This window comes from Natrix helvetica, assembly GCF_964273705.1.
Source record: "Natrix helvetica genome assembly, chromosome: 4".
In the NCBI taxonomy this organism is placed as follows: Eukaryota; Metazoa; Chordata; class Lepidosauria; order Squamata; family Natricidae; genus Natrix; species Natrix helvetica.
The window spans coordinates 38,118,302-38,145,449 of NC_138550.1; the positions used below are offsets into that span (position 1 = coordinate 38,118,302).

Sequence of the window (27,148 nt, forward strand, 5' to 3'; positions counted from 1 at the left end):
TCGTCCACGTGTGGCCTTACTCCCAAGTCGACCCCTGTTCTTTAGTTGTTCTCTTCGTCAGCCAACTCTACATACTGGGAACACATACTGAGAACAGGCTCCAGCTATTTGTCTGTCTCACTGATGTCTGACTCTGAAGGCAGCTGATAACTGGAATATGGCTCTGGCCCCTTCTCTGCCTCCGACAAAGAGCCCTCATTAGAGCTGTCGCCAAACTCCAGGACTGGCTTATGTTCCTCCCCAACCTCTTCACTGTCCGAATCTGCTGCCAGTGCCACTGGTGGGCCACAACAGAAGCCGGAAGTGTGAGGCTTCTTTGTCTATTTTTTAATTTCATGAAAGTGACCCAATCTAATCTATGGTAGATTGTTACTTTTAAGTGTGCATTTTATCAGTTTTTCTAAAATAACTTTGTTACTTTGTTTTGTCTATTTTTTTTATTTTCCATCCATTCTGTTGTGAGGTTTTTTTTTAGCTTACCTTCATTGCATCTCCTTTATTGTGGTATATCCATATTCTTTGTAATCTAAAGGAAGTGTTTACCCTTTTTTATGGAAACTAAATGAATAAACAATAAATTCAGGACTTTGAATATTATATTCTAAATATAATTTATAAAGCCCTCAAAAAAGAGATATAAAAGAGAGATGGGAGTCAGATGGTTTTTAACATTACAGTCTTACTTGCAACTTGTGAATTATTTTTTTTGCCAATTTACAAGTTTTAATGAAAAAAATGAGTAAAATATTGATGGATTTGTAACAATTGCATTGTTACACAATGTCATTGTGCTTCTAAAATTATAAGGTTTTTCCTTGGTGATACCTTGAACCTTTCAAGAAATCACCATTTTGTGATTTGTCTTATTATTAGTGACTACATACAGTTTTTTTTTGTTTAGCTAATTTATTCTTATGCTTCTTTTCAGTGGGAAGAAATAAGTGGTGTTGATGAGAACTATACTCCAATCAGAACTTACCAAGTCTGCAACGTCATGGACCACAGTCAAAATAATTGGTTAAGGACAAATTGGATACCACGCAATTCAGCTCAGAAAATCTATGTGGAACTCAAATTTACTCTGAGGGATTGTAACAGTATCCCGTTGGTTCTGGGCACTTGTAAGGAAACTTTTAATTTGTATTATATGGAATCTGATGATGACCATTCTGTCAAGTTCAGAGAACACCAGTTTACAAAGATTGATACCATTGCTGCTGATGAGAGCTTCACTCAGATGGATCTTGGGGATCGGATTCTTAAGCTCAATACAGAAGTTCGTGAAGTGGGACCTGTGAGCAGGAAAGGATTTTATTTGGCTTTTCAAGATGTGGGTGCATGTGTGGCCTTAGTATCAGTACGAGTGTACTTCAAAAAATGCCCTTTTACTATAAAGAACCTGGCCATGTTTCCAGATACAGTACCTATGGATTCCCAGTCACTGGTGGAAGTGCGAGGCTCTTGTGTTAATCATTCCAAAGAGGAAGACCCACCCAAGATGTACTGCAGCACTGAAGGAGAATGGCTAGTACCCATAGGGAAGTGCTTATGTAATGCCGGCTATGAAGAAAGAGGCTACGCCTGCCAAGGTAATGGTAACATGATAACTTTTTTTTTCAACAGGAACACTACCATTTCAGGCAGTAAGGGAAGCAATGGTCCACAAATAAGCTGGGCCCTCATGAGCAAGATCTTTTTTTGTAGTAAACCCAGTGGTGGGATTCAAATAATTGAAAAACTGGTTCTAATGATGAATCCTAATGACCATCTGGATAGGCGTGGCTCAGTGGTCATGTGACCGTGTGGCTGTGGCCAACTCTACATCACTCAGGTCAATGGGTGCTTCACCCTAGCTGTTACAATGTAACAAGGGTTAACCAGAGATGCAGTTTCTGTAAGCAGGGCAATAAAGATTAGGCTAGAAACAACACCAGAATTTTTCCTTCCTTACAGGATTAGCCCTGTAAAGTGAAAAAACAAAAACAAAATAAGATTTCTTCCACCAACCGGTTCTCCGAACTGCTTAGAAAGTTAACAACCGGTTCTCCTGAATAGGTGCGAACTGGCTGAATCCCACCACTGAGTATACCCAAACTATTATATACCTTTAAAAAGAGCACATATGTTTGTTAGGCTTGAGAAGTTGTATAATGGGCTTTAGAAGTATTAGAAAACCGTGAATGAAGAGGAGATAGATTGGGTGCCATTGCAAAAGCAGTTTGAAGTGGTCTATGCTTTGGGGCCTTTAATTTGAACCTTGAACTGATTCTAAGCACTAAAATTTTCTGTGATTGTTACTTGAGCTCCTTGGTTTTAAAAGCAGATGACAAGCATATTGTGAATTGTTACACAAATTAGTTTAGCTATTTGCTGTAGTATTTAAGGCACAAGGCTAGAAACCAGTAGTCCGGGGGTTCTAGTCTCACCTAATGCACAAAGCCACTTGGTAACCATTGGTCAGTTTCTCTTTCTCAACAGTAGGAGTGAGGCAACAGTAAATCACTTTCGAAAAAAGTGTGCCAAGAAAACTGCATGGGCTTATCCTGTTAGTTGCTAGGAATCAAAAACTTATTCAAAGGCATGTATTAAGAAACAAACAAACATATAAATAATATCCTATCTCAGAATAGAATTCCTGCCTCTGTTTCTGGACTACATTTTCCCATATTTTTATTTAAGTACTTTTCTTCTAGGCTTACATTCCAGGTGCTTTTTTTCTTTTTTCTTTTCTTTTTTAAAAGTCTTCATCTATTTCCTATCCAAGGCATTAAATCTAACTGCATCAGTCATCTCCACTTTTCTTAACGATGGTCATGTCCAAAAATATTTTCTGGGGCTCTACTTCCCTGGGGTGCAGAGGATTTTCTGCTAATGTACCAGATTATGGATACTGAACGATGCAGTTTATTTAATATTGTGATTATGTTTTTTTCAGTTTGTTTTGTGTTTTCACAGATGTAGACAAATGAACATATTATTTTGTTAATCCTTAGTGAAACATAGTACAAATTTTAGATAGACCCATTTAAAGCTTAAAATTAATGTAAAAAGAAACAATTTATATTTGATATATAAATACACAGTATATTTATTTATGTATAAACTCATATTATAGCACAGACCTTATATTAAAAAAAGCACACCAAACCACCGGTAATGCTGGAAGAAACCCATCCCTGGTTCTGATGATCAATGAAAATGCAGTAAAGTTATTTCATTTGGAACTGAATGTGGCTTTTTTATTAACTGAAAGAGACGGCGTGTTACTCATGTTTCCATGCATTGGAAAACACACCTTTTAAAGTGCTTTCCATAATCCTAATAGTTACTATATCTATGTTTTAATATGAACTCAGGGCCAGTGACATGCGGTGAGGCTTACAGCTGGTGAGGCAGCAATTTTTTTAGACTTGTGGACTTCAACTCCCAGAATTCCACAGTCAGGCATGCTCAGTTGCGACCTGCCGCCCTCCGCCCTGGGATTCGGCCATGGCACCGCCTGCCAGAGCTGCGCGGAATCCGGGGCGCGCTTGTCGGGCGAGGGCAGCGCAGATGGGGAGCGGACGGAGCGGAGGAAGCCTCTCCCCCCCCGCTTCCCGCACCCGAAAGAACAGGTTGCCGCCCGGGCAACCTGGCCAGCCCCTCTCGCGGCGGCTCTCTGGTGTCGAGCTTGGGAGTCCCTGGAAGAGCTGGTGGGGGCTGCAAGCACCGCAAGCTGGATTGGAGCCTCGAGTCTAGGGCAGCGAGTCATTCGATAGGAAACTTGCCTCTTGGAAGGAATGACTCGGTTGGCTCCTGCTTTGTCTCTCCTGCCTCTTCGCTTCTCCGTTCGGTCGTTGGGCGGCAGATCGAAAGTGGGAGCCAAGCTGGGTCATTCCTTGCAAAAGGCAAGTTTCCCATCGAATGACTCACTGCCCTGATGATGAGAGGTTAGGCTGTGCCTCACTTGCCTCACCTGACTGCACGTCAGGGCTAAGAATATAGCTGAAATATTTCTTTTTTTGCAGTTGTGGAGCACTCCTTCAGTTATGATGGGAACAAATTGGTAATACTGCTTCATAAAGGTTTTGAGATTTTAGAATAATTTAGAGTAGCTTCAAAAATAAAGAATAACAATGATGTTGGGAGTGGTGGTGGTGGTGGTGATAATGATGATAGTTATAATACTCAATGTTCTTCTCAATGTTAGTGTCATGGTCCTGTGCATTTTGCGTTATCACCCTGTCTTTTCCATAGGGTTGTTTGCTTCCCAATTCAAATATTGTCCATTCTGTTATAAATCAAACACTTTAGGTTGTCATTAATGGAATGAACTTTAATGAATCTATCTGATAATTCATTTATCAGATTTTTTTGATAAAAGCATTTATAGTCAGCATACCCATAAATATCTCAAATATCAGATGTTTTGCACAGCTATTAATATGAACACGATATTACTATCAATTATTGCCAAGTAGTTCTTTAAAACATTTCTTCAATGCTCTCTCTTTTTCTTTGTTTGATGTAGTTCTAGGTATTACAAGTTTAAAACGAAAAGATTGAAAGCCCCCTGAGAATTATGAGGTTATGACCCATGGAAGTAAGATGATGAAACCGTGTTGCTCTGTTTGGTTAGAAACAAGTCAACATGTGTACAAACAGAATTAGGATGGGAGTAAGGGTGGTGTCAAATTAATTTTTCAGACTTGACATAAGGAATAATCACAATCTTTCATTTGAAAATTAAATATAAATTTATGGAATCATTGGTGTTCCCTGAGTTTGATTGCTTGCAGATGTTCATTACCCAACGAGGTATATCAACATTATTGCTGGTGGCTGTGACTATGAGGTTTGGTTTTTATTTATATATAGTAGCTTGCATTGCCAGTTTTGGTAAGGGTATACTTGGAACTTCCTTGATTATGGCATTGTTTTCTTTTTGATTGTTAATTCTGACTTAGCTGAGTGTTGGCTGCAGAAAAGAGCAAAATAAATCTGTCCGCAGGGTTTGCTTTGTATTTTGGAATTCAATTTGTAAATGTTTTAAACTAATATGGAATTCTATTTTCCTGTTTATTTATTGTATATTCTTTCACGTATATTTTCAAAAGCTTTACTTTTCTTATTTTTACATATGGTACAGATCAAAAAAACACATTTATAACGACAGTTTTGAAAATATATTTCTTGGAGAGAGGTCAATTTTTTTAAAAAAATTATCATAAAAGTAAATATAATTGATAGAATTTCTAGTGATATAAAATGTTTTTTTTTCTTATAACAGATCTCATCAGCATTAATATTCTAACTTAAATTCAATAAACTTTAGATTGATTTAAATTAATAAGTTTTAAAACTTGGCAACACTACTAATCAAAGAGACCAAATGTCAGCTGTACTTGAGATTAGGTGAAGCTTGGATGTGATTAAATCAGTTGGGTGGGACTGATGTATTTCTTTGAGATCCCATTGCCATCAACATGTTGAAAATTAAATAGAGCAAGATTCTATTAAGATGCACCTCAGCGTAGACTAAATTTGAGTGTAGTCAGATTTAGTCCTTCAGTGCCTACCATTTCAGTAGTTCTTTTCCAAGTCCTCTGCCTGTTTGTTTTGGCTAGCAAAGAAAATTGTCAACACATTTTTGTGGTTGATCGAATAATATCTTTTAGTTCAAGAAAGAGTTTCTTGACTGATTGCCTCTGGTTCATTTTATTTTTTCCTAATATTTTTTCCTTTGAATTAGCTGTAATATTGAACATAGAAGTTCCACATAGAACTTACCTGGAAATGATTTCTGGGTATTCAGTACAGATACGCAATGTTCCTGTGTCCCACGTCCATCAAAACTGAATCAGAATTAGAAATGAGGATGGAAATGTATTAAGTATGGACAAAGTAGAACTGCTCTATTCAAAAACAAACTGAAACTACAGCCATCACTACTTTGTAATGAGATATACCACAGATTTGTACAATAATCATTTCTAAAAGGTCAGTGCGATTGTTTGGCTTGCTGTCTTAATACCAGACATGTCTATCCTCCAAATTCTTTCGTAATTAGGGATTACTGTGTAGTGTATCAGTTATTCATCACCCACAAAGCATACTATCAGTGATTTAAGACATCACTGCAAGAAAGTCAACATTACCTCCTGATAGTAAGAGATTTAATAAAAATAGATTGAAATAAAATAATTTATATTTGACAAGATATTGCATGCTGTGAGATGATGATATATGGTGATGATATATGGTACAATCCAAATTAAAATTATGCTAAAATTCCTTAAAGGCATTTCCTTTCATAAGAAATGCATTACAATTTACATTGTTTCTTTTGCTCTGTTCTCTTTACTTTTTATACCACACTGTTTTGAACTAATTACATTTGCTGCTAATGAAAAAGTATTGGCTTACAAAAAGTTTCTAGATTTCCCTAGTTAGTGTTGTGAAGATATATAAGAAGTCTCCCTAGTATATTTGCAATATAACAGGGTAAATCACAAATGTAAATCACAAATGTATATAACAGGGGTGTCAAACTCAATTTCATTGAGGTATGCATCAGGATTATGTCTGACATCAGGGGGGCATCGTGGGCATGTCCAGCTCAACATCATTCGTGTCAGGGGTGGCTTTGGTGGCCTTAGCGCTCTGCCAGCAAAAATGGGCTATCAAGCAACGTTTCCGGCTGCAACCCTCTGTCAAGGAACACGGAGCCCAGGAGGGCCACATGTGGCACTGCCAAGCTCTGTTTTTGCTAGCAGAGGCATCGTGGGCTCGTACTTCGCTGTTTCCTGGGTGATCTAAGCACCCCATGGATCAGCTCCATGCCCCGGGCCTTGAGTTTGATATGCCTGGTATAAGACATCACCTTTTATGAACAGATTGAAGATTACTAAAGTAACGTTACAGTGGTATAAGATGTAGAAAAGATATCAGAAAAGATAATTTCTGATTATGGCCAATTTTGCATAGGACTTATATGGTTGTCTAGACCAGAACATATTTTGGTTTATTAATACAATTGCCATATACCCAAAATATTAGCTGGCAAGACATCATGATATTATTCAGACTTTCAATTTTCGTTCCTTTTTTTTTAGCATATTAGGAAAGAAGATGGAGATTTCCTGGTGTTTACTTTAATCTAATTACTATCTATAGGTTCATTGTAAAACTTCATGAATGAGAAAACTTTTCCTATGGCATCCAAGCAAGTAAATATTTGCTTACTCAAGCTATTTGTAAAAAACTGTTTGTCAGACAACTGTAACATAACTTAGACATTAAGGTGAAACATTGCTTAGTTTCTTCTTAATTTAAAGCTGCCTTCTAAATGAATTAATTGAAAAGAGAGTACTTTCTCCCACTTCTTGTTATTTATACCAATTGTATCAAGAGCGAATGACTAACTTATGCAAGACAATGTGCATTATTACAGTATACTTAAACTCCTGCATTGACATATATGATGTGATACATGTATTGCTAATATTTACTGGATGAAAGTTTTGTTGAAATCACATAGTAGTATTGCTAATATACTATAAGTATGCATACAATTCAGCCTTCATTGGAAGTTGGAGGATTGATATACTGTATAATGTTTTTCAGATTTAGAAACATGATCATGAGCACCAATATACCTAACAAAAGCCTGCTTACGTTTTACATTTATAATTTTTAAAATTCCTTTTATTTGAGAAATTCAATAACTGACATATGACAATATATAATACGTCATATAATGCTTTTATGTACAAGAATATCTCAAGGCTGTAGTTGCTTTGATTAGATTTGATTCCATCTGTTCATACAAAAGTATAAAGATGAGTTGGTGTAGTAAGATATTTCACATATATACTATAGATACTTTCTAGGAGATTTCTATTAGGAGAATTTTCTCAACTTGTAATTACAAATGAACCCCAAATTTCTGTTGGTAAGTGTGACACTTGTGAAGTTTGCCTCCTTTTATGACCTTTCTTGCCACAGCTGGTAAGTGAATCACTGCAGTAACACAACTGTTAAGTGAATGTGGCTTCCTTATTGATGTTGCTTGTCCAAAATTTGCAAAAATGATCACATGGCAACCGTCATAAATATGAGTCAGTTGCCAAGTGCCTTAAATTTATCATGTGACCATCGGGATGCTGCAACAGTCGTAAGTGTGAAAAACAGTCAGAAGTCACTTTTGTCAATGCTTTTGTAACTTCAAGTGTCCCTAAATAAACTGTTGCAAGTTGAGATCTACCTGTATGTCTGTTCATTTAAAGCCATCGTTACTATGTTGGCATTAATCTTTAATTCTGTATTAAATGAGCTATGCATGTTTGAATATTAATGGTGAATTATTTTAAAAGGAAAAGAAAAAGAACCCATATGGATTGTCTATAATCTTGCTGAAATTCTGTTCTTTTGAATGAGAGGTCACTAAAGGCCGATTTTGGCTTATAGGTTTGTGTTTTTGTTTAATGGCAAAGGATGTTGCACTATAGGCAGAATGATTTGTCTTGGTAGTTACACATAAGATCAAAGCATTCCTTGTGTGCTTTCTTTCTGTTGACATGACTCCTGCTTTCACCTTCTCCTGCTGTTTTGGACCTTTAGGCCCTATACAAAGTGCTATTTTTTGTCAGCCACATATGACATAAAGAAAGGACACGTGATGTCGGTAGTGGGGAGCCTATTCTTTTGTTTTTCCTCCAATAGTTGTTGCTTGCGAGGAATTTGACTTTGGATTGATATTCAGATGTTGGATGTTTAACTTGGAGTAGCAGTTAGAGAACACCACATGAATAAGATAAATGACTACAGGTTAAAGGCCATCGGTAGGAAAAGTGCATGAACAAGGTATAGTGTTTTCCTATGCCTGACTTCCACTTTTTTCCCTCTAAAGTGAAAGGAGCTTAATTTGATTTCCAAACCTCCATCCCCATACCCCACCCTCATTTCCTGAGGTTTCACTATTGATATAAACTTTTGTTTGTTTGTTTGTTTGGATTTATATATGCCGCCCTTCTCCAAAAGGACTCAGGGCGGCATACAACATTAAAAAACACACATCCCAAAAGTTAAAAAAAAATTAAATCCATATCCAAAAAAACAAACCGAATTTAAAAGACAATACATTTAAAATAAGTTAAAATTAACAGGCCAGGCCAGCTTGCTGGAAAAGCCAACTTTTTAGGGGGCGTCGGAAGGACCAGAGGTTAGGGATTAAATTTAATAATTATTAAAAATAATCTGACCACCATATTTTTGCATAATAAACTGTACTAAATATCTGTGGAGATTCTCAGTCATCCAGGTCATGGTTGTTCCAGAGTTGCTTTTGCAAGAGGCAACTGGACTTTCTTGTTGTTGTTGTTGTTTTGAAGATATTTTGCTGCTCATCCAAGCTCAGAGCTGAAGAAGCTTCTTGGATAAGAAGCAAAACATCTTCAAAGAAAAACAAGAAAGTCCAGATGCCTGCTTTCTAGCTAATCTAAATCACGTGACACAGCTGTTCCTCCTCCTCACTGTTCTACTTACCTTTCAAGACTCAGAAAAGGCTTCTTAATCCTCCTTTTTCAGCGTTGCGTGGAAGCACTTGCGGCATGCATCATATGCACTTGCCCGCGCAATGCAGACCAGTAGCAAAGCGAACTAGTAGCAGACTTCAGAGCATTTCAACCCTGGAACAAACTGTACTATATTACTGATTTAGAAAAATGTTATTAATCCTCATGTAAGCCACAATTAGTTTTGGGTGAATAATGTTGTAGAGTTGGAAAGTTTTAATATATGAAATGCTTTAAAAGAATAGCAGCTGCTTGTGTGTAACACAAAGGAGGAAGCTGCTAGATGTAAAATGCTTTTTCACTTTTTAAATAAAAATCTATTGATTGACTTCTTTTGGAAGAGGTAGAACAATAACCTTTATCATATTAGTCAGGCTTTTATTTATAATCCAAGAAGGAAATTAATTGAAACAAAGAGTATTGCAAAATAGCATTCATATCATGTAGTCCTCTAATAATTAGTGGTCACCTTTACATATAAACTATGTAATATTAAAGGGCACAGATAGCAAAAAATATAGGGAATTAATTTTAAAATGACTATTTTCTGTATTGATACTTCATGTTTACTTAATAAAAAATTAAATACAATCCCCTTTATTCTGATGTAGCAATGAATATTGCAGAGAAATAAAAAAAAAACCAATTTATAATTTAAAATGCCATAGCATGGATTATTGATATTTAGACTGTGCAATTTTGATTTTCTTCATTAATTGGACCCTATCGTCTTCTTCCAAGAACAAAGGGGAAAAACCAATTTATATCTTCTCTTAATCTCAAGGGAGTTATTTTCTTGATTTACTGTTTACTTATAGAGCTGTTCAGTTAAAATGCTTAGAGATGTCATGAAGTTTCTAAGATGGCAACACTGTTCTATAGAATTAGAATGCTGATGGGCAACCTTCTTTCTGTGGCACAATTGGCCATTCACCATAAACTGTAAAGAGTCCTCCTATATCTTACCTGAAAAAACAACACATCTCTGGTGTTTGGAAAGGCCCAACAGAGACTTCATTTCCTTAGAGTCCTGCGAAAAAATCAGGTGGAACAATGGCTGATGACCTCTTTCTATTGGTCCACCATAGAAAGTGTCCTCACATATTGTATTACATTATGGCAGGGGTGGGGAACTGTGGCTCTTTTGCGACTTGTGGACTTCAACTCCCAGAATTCCAGAACCAACATAGCTGCCTCAGGAATTCTGGGAGTTGAAGTCCACAAGTCGCAAAAGAGCCACAGTTCCCCACCCCTGCATTATGGTATGCTGGTTTAACAGCTGCGGACAGGAAGGCACTACAGAGAGTGATCAATTCGGCTCAAGAAACCATTGGTTGCCCTCTGACACCACTGGATGACATCGCCAGATCTCACTGCTTTAGCAGAGTAAGGAAGATACTCAGAGATGAGTTACACCCTGGTCAGTGTCTCTTTGCACTTCTACTATCGGGCAGAAGACATTAAGGCCAAACAAAAAGCTTTAAAGATATTTTCTATCATTGGGCTGTCAGACTTTTAAATACAACCACAATCACTCCATGCACAAGCTAGTTTTTTTTTCCTTTTTTCATTTCTGCTATAATTTTGCACCACTGAGGTTAAAACCAATTTCATTGTATTTAAGTACAATGACAATAAAGATTATACTATACTATATTTTTGTCCTCACAGAAAAGCTGAGTTAGGAATATATTATTCCAGTATTGCTATTAGAAGTTTAAAAGGCCAATCTTGATTAAAATCATATAAATTTTACTCTCCCTCAGCAATTCCAATAAAGGGCATTTAGAAGAAAAAAGTGAAACTTAGTCCCCATTTCAGCAGCAGAATATGAGTGGAAAGTTTCTAGTAAACAAGGGTCATTCCTAAGTATTTAGGATTGCAACAGTAAGACATTAAGTGACATAATAATGACAGAAAACAGTGATTAAATGCTAAATAAACCTTTCTATTATTAAATGCTAAACCTTCACAAAAATTACAGGATAAGTTTTTATACTATTCTGTAATTAATACAATTTAAGTACCTAGGGAAAATAACACATATTATTTTCTAACTGAAAATTTGATCCTGTGACCACCTACAACATATTAAACAAATTATTAATAAGTTTGTTGAGCAATTCCGGTAGCAGATTTAGAAGTGCTTGTAGCTTTCCAGTTACCTTTGACACAATAATGCCATTTGTGCTCTTAAGGAGACATATCATTAACTATAATTAGTGATTGAAAACCTTTGTAATACCTCATTTTCTATTAAAAACATAAAGCACATAATAAACCTTAAATGTTGCTTTCCTAGATGTTCAGATATAAACAAAAATAATCCATTAAAATTGACAGTGAATTATTCTGAATTTGTTTGATGAGTATAATAAGAGTTCAATAAATCTGTGTTTGAAAAACATCAAATTATAAATTGTGAGGGTGTACTGTTGGCAGATGGCAGTGAAAATACTTTCTGGCATAAGTTTAAAAAATATGATCAAATATTTTCCTTTATATTCTCTCGATCCTTTCTATTTTTGTTTCCAGCAGTTCTATATCAGCTGGATATGCTTTACTGAAGAGGCATTTTCATTGAATGCCAGAACAACACATTGCATTAACCTGCCCATTACAAACTCTGCATATCTCAAATTTTATATGAAACAAGTCAATTATATGTAAAATTGAACATGTGGAATGGTAAATTCTAAAGCCAAAGTCCTATTTCATATCAAATTTAGGTTGATATATGAGTATGTAAACCAGGTGCATTTGGAATGCAAAGTTTACATTTGATAAGTCACAATTAATAGTAATCTTTAGTTTCAAGATGTTATCAATGTGTAAGAAATAATGACTTCATATAGAACTAATGTTAAAATATATATGTGTGTGTGTGTGTGTGTTGTATTTGTGCTGATAAATATATATTTATATATATATATATTGTAAGGAATAATTAAATTTTCATAGTCTGATTACATCTGATGGATATAAACTCAGACACTATTAACAATAAGACTTGCATGTTGAATCTAATTTCATTGGAGACTGAAATATGGCACAATAAAATGTGTTCATATGTAAAAATGTTTTGATGTCATAAGAACAAAGCTTCCAGAGAATCTTAGTTTTTTGTGTGCTCAAGTTATTTTATTTTTCTTCTTCATTTTCCTTTGTATGTATTGTTTGAATATTTTAATGCAAAAATAAAAGTAAATAAATAAAACTGAAGACATAGAACTAAATTGATAGATGTAAAACAGTATGTCATTTTTTAAAAACAACAGTTTGACTTCTGGGATTCAGTCAAATTGACTAAATTCTAATTTAATTTATAACGGCTGAAATATAGCAAAGTTAAATGATCACTGATTACATGAATATATTATGTGAATAGCCTAAGATATAGAGATATTAATAGTTCTATTCCTTAATTAGTCTGAATGTATTGATCCTGTAAATATATACCAACTATTGTAAGTAAAATTGACAATTTGATATAGTGAAACTGCAAAATCTTCAATTTCCTTCTAATGACAGGTGAGCCAAAAAAGGAGACCTGTCCCAGGTTGATGTTAAAATTATTGAAGGGAAGACCTTCCAGAAGTTCAATATCTTCTCCTTTATCTGCCTTTATCTGTTATCAAATTAGTGATGGATTTTTGTTTCTAGAATCAGCTGTGGTTAAATAATTCTTCCTTAATAAACAGCAATATTGTTAATTTTGCAAGATACTGAACTGTGTAACTTATATTCTCATTAAAAAAATAAAAAAAAATACAGCATTTGAACCAAAATATGTAAGTGGCACAGAATCTGTCAGAGATCTTTTTGTGTATATTTTCTGGGGATGTAATTAGTGCTGCCTATAGGGAATTGTGCATATCTTGTTCAGTCCCAAACTGAAGTGGGAAAGCAGAAGTGATTTTCAAAATTATCAAACTTGTTGCAGATGTTTAACTCAATTTAAAACCAATATAACATTGTTTTTGTTAAACAGGGCATTCTTGTTATAGTACCATAACAAGTACTATAGTACTATAGTATCTATAGTACTGCATAGATATTCCATATCTATGCAGTAGAAGCAATAGATTGAGGAGTGTAATTGCTATACTTCCTTATCTCCCTCCTCCTGTGAGCAAGTACAGGATCAGTTTGTTAGACTAGCAGTTACAGCCTTGTTACCTCTTGTATATCAAATAATGTGTCTTTAATATTTTATACCTTGAATGTTACCTGGTTTTCCATTATATCATGTTCTATTATAAGTTTGAAAGCATTTGTCTCTATCAGAGCCCCCAGTGTTTGACTTTACCTGATCCACATTCCGTATAACACCTGTATAACTTTAGGGTAATTGCTCCTGCATTGTCTGGGTACAAGACAGCAATGACCCATTATAGCTTGCTAGCTTTGGAAAATAAAATAGAAGTTGGATTCTCTTTGATTGCTGGTCTTTCCACCGGGAAATAAAAGTGTAAGGGTTGATGGCATTTGAGGCAATTTCTTATAAGCAATAAATTTAATGGAATGCATTTCTGTCTGTTAAGTGGTTTCTTGAATATTAATTGAATGTTCAGATATAAAATACTTGATTTATACGATTCACACATACAATAGGGTTTCCTGCCTGAGCAGAGCGTTGGAGTAGAAGACCTCCAAGGTGTCTTCCAAGCCTGTTATTCTGTATTCTAAGTAGAAGAGAGTTCTCTAACACATTTTTACTATACCAGCTGTATTTAAACAAAAATATTAATCCTAGATTAGCATAAGAATTGTTTAAATGAAATGGAAAAAGGGAAATGTTATTTTTTGGTAATAAATATGATATGGAACTTTGGTAAAGTGTTATAAACATATTGTTTCAGTGCATGGGTATACATTATTGTGTCTTGTTGTCTGTATTATTTACTGATTCAGATTCCATAACCATTTCAAGCAAAAACGTTGTTGATTATAAAGACATAACATGATCTTAAAAATAATTTATGATTTAGTACTTTGGATTGTCACCTGGAGGGATTATATTGTGTTGTCGCTTGTCGTCATTTGTATTACTTGAGAATCAAGTAGTTGGATTTGATTTGGTAAGTTAAATGATGTGCGTATCTGAATGAGACTATTGGTTGGGTTATCAAGCAGAGAGAAATGTCTTTATTATTATGTAATTTGGAGTCCCTTTCTGGGAGAGGGGCGGTCTAAAAATCTAAGAAATAAATAAATAAAAATAAAATAATAAATTTCAGCCAGATTCACAAATAAAAAATCTAGGTTTATCCGTTAGTGAGAAGTAAATGGGCTAAATGGAGCACACCATGGGAAATTGAGAAATATATATTCCTACAAAATATATATTCCTTTCATTTTGATAAAGAACTGTAATTTACAGAAGTTTTTGTAAAGAGCAGAGCTGGAAAAGATTTTATTGAATACTTTTTCTCCTTTTGGGATACAGTACCTCAGAAAATGCAAATCTGTTACAAAAATGTGCAAACAGAAGTGATGTAACTATTCTTAGAGATGTTATTGATGTAACCCAATGGATGTGTTCATTAAAATGTTAGCATTGCAAACATGAGAGTGACAAAGTGTCAGAAATGACAGAACTATGAAATATGAACTATTAGTAACCTGTGGGTTTCGTGCTACCAATATTCATTGCATTTTTACAATTTTATGTATGAAACCTCTGCATCTAAAAGGATATTTCTATATCCTGCAATTGCTAGCAATAGAAAATGTATAATGTATTTTCTCAGAAATCTCCATTGGTGTGGAGTGCTTACAAATGACAACAAGCGACAAATTGTGTACCATTATGCCAACTCCACATTTACATACATTTACATTTACGCTTTCAATATTGCAGTACAATTTCAAGAGCATAGATTTTGTATTACATCACAATACATATTTCATTATTTTTGTATCATCATGCTTAGGTTGCTGATGTCAAGCTATCAAGACTACATTAAGAAACAGATGTCGCATGGGCTAAAAACTACTTGTACTTGTTTCGCTACACCGAAACCCTCTGAATGTGTTTTCCCTCCCCTCTATTTTATATTTTATCTTTATGAAAATACCCAGGGCATCTTTCTCATCAACTCCCAATTCACATTGATAAATTGGGAGTTTATATGAAGAAGATGCTCTAGGTATTTTCAGAAATCTCTATCTTGGTATGGATTTAAAACACATTTATGTATTCATTGCTTTGGCAGAAGATCTTCCTTATAGTTATGAAGGTCATCCTCTTTATTTTCTGTATCCATGAATATCTTCATCAACATTTCAAATTTAATTTAGAATATACATACATACATACATACATACATACATACATACATACATGTATGTATCTTGCCATCTTCAGGCTGCTGTCGGCAAGGCTTAAAATGCGAACGGAGCTGCCGTCTTTCTCTAAATCTTGGTGGGAGAGGATGGGATGCTGACTTTGTTTCAGTAAGTGGAATGATTGGTTGTGTGGTTGTATCATGATTGGTAGATTGGTGCTGATTGGTGCTGGCTGTGTGTGCATTGTTGTTTTGTATTGTAACGGCCTGGGTGGTGGGTGGTGTTCGTTTGTTGACTAGGGCTGGTTTCCAGATGTTTGGTAGGCGGGAGGTATCATCACGTTTATTCATTGTTTCTATGAAGTGGAGTGAGTTTTGTACGTGTGAGGTGATGGATTCTGCGTAGGGTTGGAGTTGTTTGGCGAGGAATTTGGCAAGATTATGTAGAGGTGAGCCTATGGAGCTGACTATGGGTCTGAGTGGAAGAAACAATAAAGAAACAAAACCTACAACCCAGCAACCTACTCGTGAGTTTCGATGTCATATCCCTCTTCACCCAACTGCCTATAAAAGAAGCCTTGACAGCTATCCAGAACAAACACAACCTCCCTAAACACATCCTGGAGCTGACCAACCACTGCCTAACCAACACATACTTCTTCCATAATGGACAAAGATACAAACAGATAGAAGGAGCACCCATGGGATCACCCCTCTCATCTGTCATTGCAAACGTATACATGGAACATTTTGAAACCAACACCTTAGACAAATCTGAACACAAAACCAAACTCTGACTTAAATATGTTGATGACACTTTCGTGATTTGGCCATACAGGAAAGAAAAACTGGACAACTTCCTCACACATCTCAACAACCTACACCCCAAAATACAATTCACCATGGAAATAGAAGCAAACAACCAATTTCCCTTTCTGGATGTCCTAACTACAAAAAACCCAATGGCTCCCTAGGACACACCATCTACCAGAAAAAAAAAAACACCAACTGCTACTTAAATGCACAATCCCATCACCACCCTGCACAGATCAACTCTGTAGCCAAGACACTCATCTCCAGAACCAAACGTCTAGCCAACAAAGACCACCTGAAAACTGAATTACACAACTCACAAATGTATTAATCTCCAACGGATTCCAAAGAAAAACAATCACCAACCTAATCCAAAAGGAGACTCCCCCAAAAAACCAAGACACAGAACAGGACAATGGCATCGCCCTCCTCCCTTACATCAAAGGCACCAGAGATAAAATCAGCAAAATTCTCCACAAGCACAATATCAGGACAGCCTTCACCACTGACCAAAAAATAGCCAACATCTTAAGAAACCCCAAAGACAAAATCCAGCTAGAAAACCAAGGAATCTACGAAATACCATGCAATACCTGCCCGGCAACATATATAGGACAAACAAACAGGAGAATAAATGCACGCATCACAGAACACAAGAATGCAGTAAGAAAAAAAGAAAAACCTTCCTCCCTTTTCCAGCACCTTAAAGCCACAGGACATGAAATCAACTTTGAAGGAGCCAGGTTAATCTCCAAAACAGAACACCTCAACAAGAGAATAATTATGGAAGCCATCGAAATAGAGAAACACCCCCACAGCATGAACAAACGTGATGATACCTCCCGCCTACCAAACATCTGGAAACCAGCCCTAGTCAACAAACGAACACCACCCACCATCCAGGCCGTTACAATACAAAACAACAATGCACACACAGCCAGCACCAATCAGCACCAATCTACCAATCATGATACAACCACATAACCAATCATTCCACTTACTGAAACAAAGCCAGCACCCCATCTCCTCCCACCAATCCCTCTGGAATGAGCTGCCCCCGGAGCTTCGCATAATCCCTGACCTCCGGTCCTTCCGACGCGCCCTAAAAAGTTGGCTTTTCCAGCAATCCGGCCTGGCCTGTTAATTTTAACTTATTTTAAATGTATTGTCTTTTAAATTTGGTTTATTTTTTGGATATGTATTTAATTTTTTTTAACTATTGGGATGGGTTTTTTTTTAATGTTGTACACCGCCCTGAGTCCTTTTGGAGAAGGGTGGCATATAAATCCAAATAAACAATAAACAAACAAACAACAAACAAGATTTACAGAAAGACGGCAGCTCCGATCGCATTTTAAGACAAAGACAGCAGCCTGAAGATGGCAAGTGAGATCTTGCCGAAACGTTGCCAAGACAATCTCAATCCTACATGGGAAAAGACCCAAATACAACAAAATGAATTCCATGGTACGTTTTGTGAATACTTAAATTTGTAAAATGAAAAAAATGACACTATTATATTATTTTAATTATGGGATTGCCTGAAATAAACACTTGTGGCCTTGTTACTTTATTTTAATTGAATGAGTGGCATTTAGGTCTAGTTGTGATAAAAAATAAACAACATCTAAGCAATAATTATAGAGTCTTTATTGATATTTTATTAAGATCAACATTGTTTTAAGTTCAATACAATTAGTGTAATAAATTCAATATAAACTTATGCCTGGTTTAATTGTGTAATAAAACACATATTTAATATTGAAGTCTCTGAAGATATAATTTATTGTTTATAAGCAGAACCTAGCCATATATTTTGGAAAAGTCCTAAATTTGCCTTTCTAATTTCTAATTTGGAGTTAGTTTTAAAAACTCAGTATTGTGTTTCTTTTTCCTTTTTTAACTGAGATGCTTTTTCCTTTTTTAACTTTTTCATCAAGAATAAAAAGCATTTCATACATCTATTATTTATTATTTTGAAGAGTCTGTACACAGTGTTTATATATGCTCTTAACCAATTGAAAATGTTGTTTTTTCTTAAACAAGATATACAATTCAATAATTATATTTCCTAGTCTTTTCCAAGGCAGTTCTGTAGTTATGTAACTCTGACTGGAGTTAGTTAATTCAGTTTTAAAATAGCCTTTCTGCATTACCTCTACTTTTTTTTTTTACCCCTATTCATGTTTTCCCCAGGTGTCATTGAGTTACTTCTAGTGATAAGATTTATATGTTGACAAGTGGTGAAGCGAAGCAGTGGTTAAAGCAGGGAAATGATATTCCTGATCCCAGCAGGAGTTACTGGCAATCTTGGATTTTTTCCCTGCCAAGTTTTCCCTTGTGGATAACTATAAATTGCATTATGGTCAACATTTAATGGAGAATAATACTTCTGCCATTTAGACCTGCAGATTTCTGAGGTGTACAATAAAAGCTAATCAGAGAATTTAGATTCTTGTAGAATCTGTGGGACTGTAGCATTTGCTGAATTCCAAGTTTATAAATGTTTGAACTTAACAGTGTGCTATTGTGCCAAAAATTGCATCATTATGGATTGATTCCTCGGTTATTTTTTAATAGATATGTTTATTGACCAAGGCATTATTGATCATCAACCAGTTGTTATCTGATTAAACAGCAGGGAATACTCATATAGTGGACTAATCAAGAGGAAATAAGAACAGTCACAAGTAACTCATGGTTTATTAGACTCTTGCATATCAAAAGAGAGGAGGAAGATTTATGGAAATTATAGAATAAATATTTGCCTAAAGTGTAAGCCAAACCTCAAAAGTGCTGTAGTTTTGAACTAGTTTCAGTGATTTATTAATAATAAGAAAAAACTTTGAGGAGTGAAAAACAGATTATGGGTAGCTAAACAATATTTGTTTGTTAATTTTGCTACTTAATATTGATCTTGGGAAAATCCTGCAATATTTTCCCATACTTTTACTAGCAGATGTTAAATTATATACTACAAAACATAGATGGTGTGGGATAAATATCCACACAATCAGAATCTAGCTGTGTGTTCCAAATACACTGACAGCTTTCAATATTTAGAATGATATTTAGAACAACAGAGTTGGAAGGGACCTTAGAGGCTTTCTAGTCTAACCCCCTGCTTACGCTGAATATTCTACACCACTTCAGACAAATGGTTATCCAATCTCTTCTTAAAAACTTCCAGTGTTGGAGCATTTACAATTTAAAAAGTGTATTAGTTATTAAACTAGTGCTGCCATATCTATTGTATTAAATATGCTCTTTCAGTGTATGTATACATAATTTGCAAAGTCCAAATTAACATATCTATAAGAGGAAGAAAAGTGGGGATATATTTCCTTATAATTTAAACCAACTTTTGGAAAAAACTATGATTCAGTCTAGCGAAAGAGAGTGATTGTAGGTCAGAAACGAACTCTGGAACAATACCAACTTTAGCTTTTGATGGGTTGTGTGTGCCTCTCTGGAAAGCATTGCTGTTCAATCTGGGGTCCTGGGGATAGATGTGAAGATCGCTTTTGGACTCTCTCAACTCATGATGGAAAAGCAAGGACTACCTGTGGACACAAAAGCTTTTGCTGATTATCATCTTGTGATTGTGCTGAAAGTAGAAGTTACTGGTTAGAGTAACTTACACTCTCCTCATGTCATGTCATAGATGGATTAGTGCATATGATACATAAACCCTATTGACGTCTACCCAGAAGCTGCAAGTAGGTTAAAAAGGACAACTGGCATTGACATGTAACTTCAATTCTTCTTGCAGTTTTCTTTTGCAAGTGTTAATCCAATGAATCAAAGCAGAAAAAAACCCCAAATGACAGTCTCTATATTTGCATGCATGACTGTATGAGTCAGTCTCCCTCCCTCTCTCTCTCTCTCTCTCTCTCTCTCTCTTTCTCTCTCTCTCTCTCGATAATTGATTGATAGAGATAGACAGACTTTCTAGGTTGCACTTCAATTGAAATGGAATCCAGTTCTTGTTCTACATTAATCTAAACACTTAGCTTCAGAAAAGATGGTTGATAGTTTCTATTGTAAAATAAGATATAAAATATAGAAATCTTTTAAAATAGTGAGAGAAATCTCTTTGCTTTGATTTTTCTATTTCAATTTACAGATGAAGTTTCTTTAAGTAATGTTTTCCTTGCTACATGGATATGTTTTTTCTTACTTTCCCAAATATCTATGTATTAGTTTAGGTAATTATTCTGACATTGAAAGTATAGCATTTTAAATAGCAAATTAAACAAAATGACAAATGTTTACCAAACATATATAATACACAGAAGTAAGAACTTCATCTGTATTTCAGGAATCATGAGAAATGGGAAATCAGTGTGAAGTGAGAATTCCATAACTACTTCAGAAAGCTCTATAACATTACAATATCTACAGCTAGTGGTGTATACTTGAGTGATAAATACTACAAATTTGCTGTTCCAGGAACAGAATGTTCTCGAGGAGAAGTGTTCTAGTGAGTACTGGAATTTAGTCCTTCAATTGGAAGTGATTCATAGTATTTTGGGCAAAGCACATTTTTGGGGGTTGTACTGGTTCCAGAATAGCATACACCCAACTTGAAAACTTAATTTTAAATTTTTACCCTTACATATTGATTGAGCATAATGGAACATGCCAATGAGTTGCAACTTCTATGACCATGTGGTAAATTATGTCACAGTTATGTAATAACTTCAATTATGTATGATGAAATTACTGCTTATAGTTGTTGCAGACATATAAATCTCAGTTTCATTTGCTGAAATACACAGAGGCTTCATGCATGCTGCCATTTAATCTTAATGTACATCTTCCTTCACAGAACCATTACAACAAGCTAACATGCTTTTTCATTGTAGTTGAATGGATATTTTAGTTAATAGCTCCCAAAGACACTAAGGTATAGATTTAGGTCATGAATAAATTTGCTGTCTAGATTCCCATGTTTTCCAGTTCAGAGGAATGGAATACAGTGCTACATCATATCATCTTGGTTTATATTATCACCATTCACACAAAAGGGGGTGAGTTGGCTGCTATTCATTATCAGAATGCAATTGTTTGTATGTCAGATTATTAAACCAATATTTAATTGTAGGAACTGAATCACTGAGATGTAAAATTTGATTTTGTTTTCCTAATGGAAAACAAGTGTTAGCTAATCTCCTTCACCTAAGCCTAGAAGAAGATGAGAAATCAGCACTGATATACATTATGAAAAGAGTGGAGAGATACTATTAAGCAGAAATAGTTTTATTACAGTAATAGATGCCAAACATTAAACAGTAAATGAGTTTGCAAATAATGTCAAAATCATAAGAGATTTTACGCTGTTCTTAGGTAGCTAACTTTTATGTAAATACTATATATACTTTACAAAAAAAATTCTTTTTTGTTTTTATATTTTTTTATTTGTAAACAAACATAAAACATAAAAACCATCTTCCAGTTTCGTACAGTATGTTGATTGGTTACAAAACTTTTGTGTTTCCTCACCATAGTCTTCACTTGCAATTTATATAGAATCTCATATTATCAATCTAATATATATGTATACAATTATTATCATTATTAAACATTCATTTGACTATACCTATTACTACATCCTTTTATGTGAGATATTCTAAATCTATATAAATAAAAATGTAATGTTTGTTTGTTCAAAATCTCAAATCTTCGAAAGTTCTTTACCGATTGCTTTGAAATTTTGATACAACGTTGCATTTGAATATGTACATGTTTTTATATACATATATTATACAGATGTCACACCTGTGACAGGTAAAACATGCTGTTTTTACACCAGCGCCATCTGCTGGACGTAAAGGCAACACACGGTATACTAAATATTTCACGATTCCATTTCAATGTTTCCAATTGCATTGTTATATTGATTTTTCATACATTTCCATTAATTTTCATTTTGATTTAATTATTTCGTGTGACATTGCATTGGAATTCAGCTTTGTCGTTTACACAGCTGAATTCAATGATCTTCAATCATTATCAATGCTTCGTTGTAGATTTGTGCTGAGAAATTGCGAAAAAAGTTCTCAATCAATTGGGAATGCCATCACCGAATCGATCTGCTGCTGCTTCGTTCGATGTAGAATTGCATCATGAACAAAATTACAACACAGGTGATCTTTTGTCACATGTGCAATCAAATATTCCTAAGCTACCGCTTGAGCAAAATGGCATTTATGATCAAATAATGCAAACTGTCAATAACGGGGTTGGAGAAAACTTCTTCTTAGATGCGCCAGGAGGAACTGGTAAAACGTTCCTAATTACATTACATTACTAGGTACTCCCATGTGACACCGCTCCTGCGCGAGCTGCACTGGCTTCCTGTGGTCTATCGGGTGCGTTTCAAGGTTTTGATAACTATCTTTAAAGCGCTCCATGGCTTAGGACCTAGTTACTTGCGGGATCGTATTCTGCCCCATACATCCCTGCGACCAATTCGCTCGCACAGAGAGGGGCTCCTCCAGGTGCCGTCCGCTAGACAATGTCGTGGGGCGGCGCCTAGGAGTAGAGCCTTCTCTGTGGCGGGCCCAGCCCTGTGGAATGACCTCCCCCCGGATATTAGGAATACCTCTGACCTCCGCTCCTTCCGTATTAAGCTTAAGACCCACCTATTCCAAGCAGCTGGCCTGGCTCAACTTTGATCTAACCATATCGCTCCTGAGGGGTTTTTAACTGGGTATTTTAATTATATTTAATTTCTAGGGGTTTTATATTCTGTATTTTAATTGTTTTTATCAATCGACCTCCTCCTTGTGTATGTCTCAGTGTATGTTTTTGCTTTATGTTTGTTTTGTTTACATATTTATTTCGTATGTTTTGTTGTACGCCGCCCCGAGTCCTTCGGGAGAGGGTGCGGCTAAGAAATAAATATATTATTATTATTATATATTATTATTACATTGATTCTGGCAGCAATTCAATCCCAAAAAGACATAGCCTTAGCTCTTGCGTCATCGGGATTAGCTGCAACATTGCTACCAGGTAGAAGAACTGCTCATTCTGCTTTGAAATTGCCATTGAACATGCAATTCATTGAAACTCCCACGTGCAACATTTCCAAAGCATAGAAAAGTGTTGCAGAAATGCAAACTTATTGTTTGGGATGAATGCACAATGGCGCACAAAGAATTGCTCAAGGCTCTTGAATGATCATTACAAGATTTGCGAGGAAACATCAGACCATTTGGGAACGCATTAATATTGCTTGCAGGAGATTTCAGGCAAACATTACCTGTAATTCCTCGATCGACACCAGTGAACGAAATAAATGTTTGCTTGAAATACTCTACTTTGTGGCGACACGTAAAGACATTAAAATTAACTACAAATATGCGTGTCCAGCTGCAAAACGATCGATCAGCTAAGATATTCTCACATCAATTGCTGGAAATTGGAAACGGAAAAGTGCCGATTGATCTGACCTCAGGACGAATTTCATTGCCTCATAACTTCTGCAATTTAGTGACATCAAAAGAAGAATTGGTTGAAAAAGTATTTCCATATTCAAACCAATTATAAGAATCGCAATTGGCTGAGTGAACGAGCTATTCTTGCGGCCAAAAACAAAGACGTCTACGAACTTAACAATATTATTCAGTCTAACATTTAAAGTGAGACAGTCACATACAAGTCCATCGACACTGTTGTGGAAGCAGATGAAGTGGTTAATTATCCAACAGAATTTTTGAATTCACTCGATCTGCCAGGGATGCCACCGCACATACTGCAATTGAAAATCTGCGTGCCAATTATCATGCTGCGAAATATCAACCAGCCAAAGCTTTGTAACGGCACGCGGTTTGCAGTAAAAAAATAATAATGACCAACTTCATAGAAGCAACAATCTTGACAGGACCTTTCAAAGGTGAAGATGTCCTCATTTCTCGCATTCCTATGATTCCAACAGATATTCCATTGCAAGATTGCAATTCCCAATTCGATTGGCGTTTGCAATCACCATCAATAAAGCTCAGGGCCAATCTTTAGAATTGTGCGGTTTAGATCTAGACACGGATTGTTTCTCACATGGACAATTATATGTTGTGTGTTCTAGAGTTGGTAAACCAGACAATCTCTATATCTGCACACACAATGGAACAACAAAAAATATTGTATACCCACAAGCATTGTGAAATTAAACATATTAGAAACTTGCACGTTCTCTTTTCTTTCTTTTCCATTTAACCAGAGTGGGCCACAGCAACGCATGGCTGGTTACAGCTAGTTTAGAATAAATTTATATAATGGCATTTCATTTCATCATCCTAAAACCATCCAGTAATATTACATCTTTATATTGTATTCTATATAAAATTGTTTATCTTTGGTTACAAACTTTTGTGCATCCTCTCCATAGACCTCACTTATAATTTATATAAAATGTCATATTATCAATCTAGTATATATATATATGCATTATTATCATTGTTAATCATTTATTTGACAAAACTATTATTGCTTCATTTTATGCGTAATGTTCTAAGTTTAACTAAATTTAAATTAGTTTTTATTGTAGCATTTCAATACATCATCCTGTATCCTTCCAATAGTAGTGCTATATCTCTTACCATTTGTAGTTTTTGTGTTCTAATTGCTTTCTTGGTAGATCTTATATGCACTTCTCTTGGCAACTTGTTTTTCATTGCATATCTTGTGAAAACTCGAACCTCTCATCTGTTCCTTCCATCAACTTCCCTTTGGTTGTCACTGATGCTTCTGCCAAAGTTTCTATCATTACTTCTGCCAAGTTTTCTCCTTTTTCTTCTTCTATATTCTGGAGTCTGAGATAAAATTCTAATCTGTCGATATCCCATTCCAATATTCCACTCTTGTCTTTTCCAACCATGCTCAATCTGCTATCAATATCAAAAAAAATTTATCTCTTTGTTCATCTTTTTTTTCAATTTTTTAAACTCAATCTTTTCTGCCAAAGTATTCAATCTTTTCAATGCTCTTTGTTTTTGTATTTTTTGAATTTCATAATTTTATAATCATCTGCAATGTCACTTCGTTTTCTTTTTTGTGCTTCGCCATTCCTCCAGATAGTAAACAACTGCCACTGTATAAAATCTAAGGCTTTTTTTTATTAAATTCCAAACAAATTCACTGCAATCTTCTCTTTTTCAAGTCAAGGCTTTCTTTCCACTCCAGTCCAGCTACTGATAGTACCCCGGAGGAGCACCTGTATAAACAATCCCTACTCATCCCATTATTATTTTCACTGAACAAGCTCAGAAACCTTGAAATGTAGATCAAATGTTCAAAGAAAAAAAAAGAGAAACAATGTTTCCAAGCCTCCAAGCATCTATGTAGCAGTGATACTTCTTTTCCTCTACTTTTACTCCCCTCTTTATATTCCAAACTTAAGGAGAAAAAGAAAAGTTCTTTTAAAAATGCAATAGAGTGTTGAAAAAAGAAAAAGAAAAAAAGTCTTAATCAATAAGTATTAAAAAAAGAAAAATAGAAGAAAAAAAACCCTGGTCCAGTTTAAAAAGAAAGAAGCATTTGTAAAAATCCCATCAATAAAAAAATTAAAGAAAAATAACACACTAAATTTGACTCAGGATTAATCTCGCCGCTTAGCCTCTTTTGTCTTCAATTTTAACTTTACTTTTGATCTTTTTGGGTGTTCTCTTCTCTAATAATAAAATTTATCTCACCAATGCGACACACTTTCTGTCCCGCTTTCCTTCTATTCTGGAGCTGTCCCAACTTTCAGCAGCTTCAATGGTTGCTTCTCTGTGGCTGGTAAAAAGGAATTCTCCTTGATCTACCAAGGACTTTGTGATGTCCCTGGGATCAGCAGGATGTGCCCTTCTCTATCACCATCTCTACGGGACGGTTTAGGTCCAAAGGGACCATCCAGCAGCAGAGATATTGGTGGCGATCCTGGAGCTCCAAGATCGCACATCGGCATCAGCTCTGCCGCCCCTCTTTGCAAAAATTTTCAAGCAAAATTCATTCTTGTTTGTGTTCATTTAATTTTGTCTACTATTTGGATATATTTACGCACATAGGAAGAATTAACTGATCTTTTCCCCATTACCAGGAAAAAGAAAATTGTAATTGGATTTTAAATCAAATCAAATCAAGCATAGCAGCAAATGAGTAAAGACCAAGGTCAATCAGGAAGGAATGTAACCTAATAACTTGAAAGTTGATGTAAATGCTATAACAAATATCACTAGTAACTTTAACCAGTTGCTAACTAGAGCCCTTTTAAGTTATAGATAGATTTTGGAAGATAAACTGTCTTGACTTAGGCTGAGCTTCTACTATCTAAAATTTTACTAAGCATTATTCTATTTTTTTTCTAAAAGCATATACATTAATGACCTTAAGTTAAATTGCATTGCAGCTCTTTTATGTATGCCTAACAAAATGCAGAATATTATATAATAAAGACATTTTGCAGCAAAAATGGACTATTGGGCCACCCCAATTCTTTTCATT

At 35.3% G+C, this 27,148-nt stretch overlaps 1 protein-coding gene across 2 annotated transcripts in view; it reads left to right on the forward strand.

Annotated features, from left to right (window-relative positions):
- The window catches only part of EPHA3 (EPH receptor A3), a 221,491-nt gene that overhangs the window by 90,203 nt on the left and 104,140 nt on the right, over nt 1-27,148 (forward strand). For both annotated transcript variants that reach the window (XM_081953309.1, XM_081953310.1), the window contains exon 3: nt 929-1,589. In XM_081953309.1, coding sequence (XP_081809435.1) covers nt 929-1,589 — 661 coding nt within the window. The remainder of the gene's footprint in view (nt 1-928; nt 1,590-27,148) is intronic.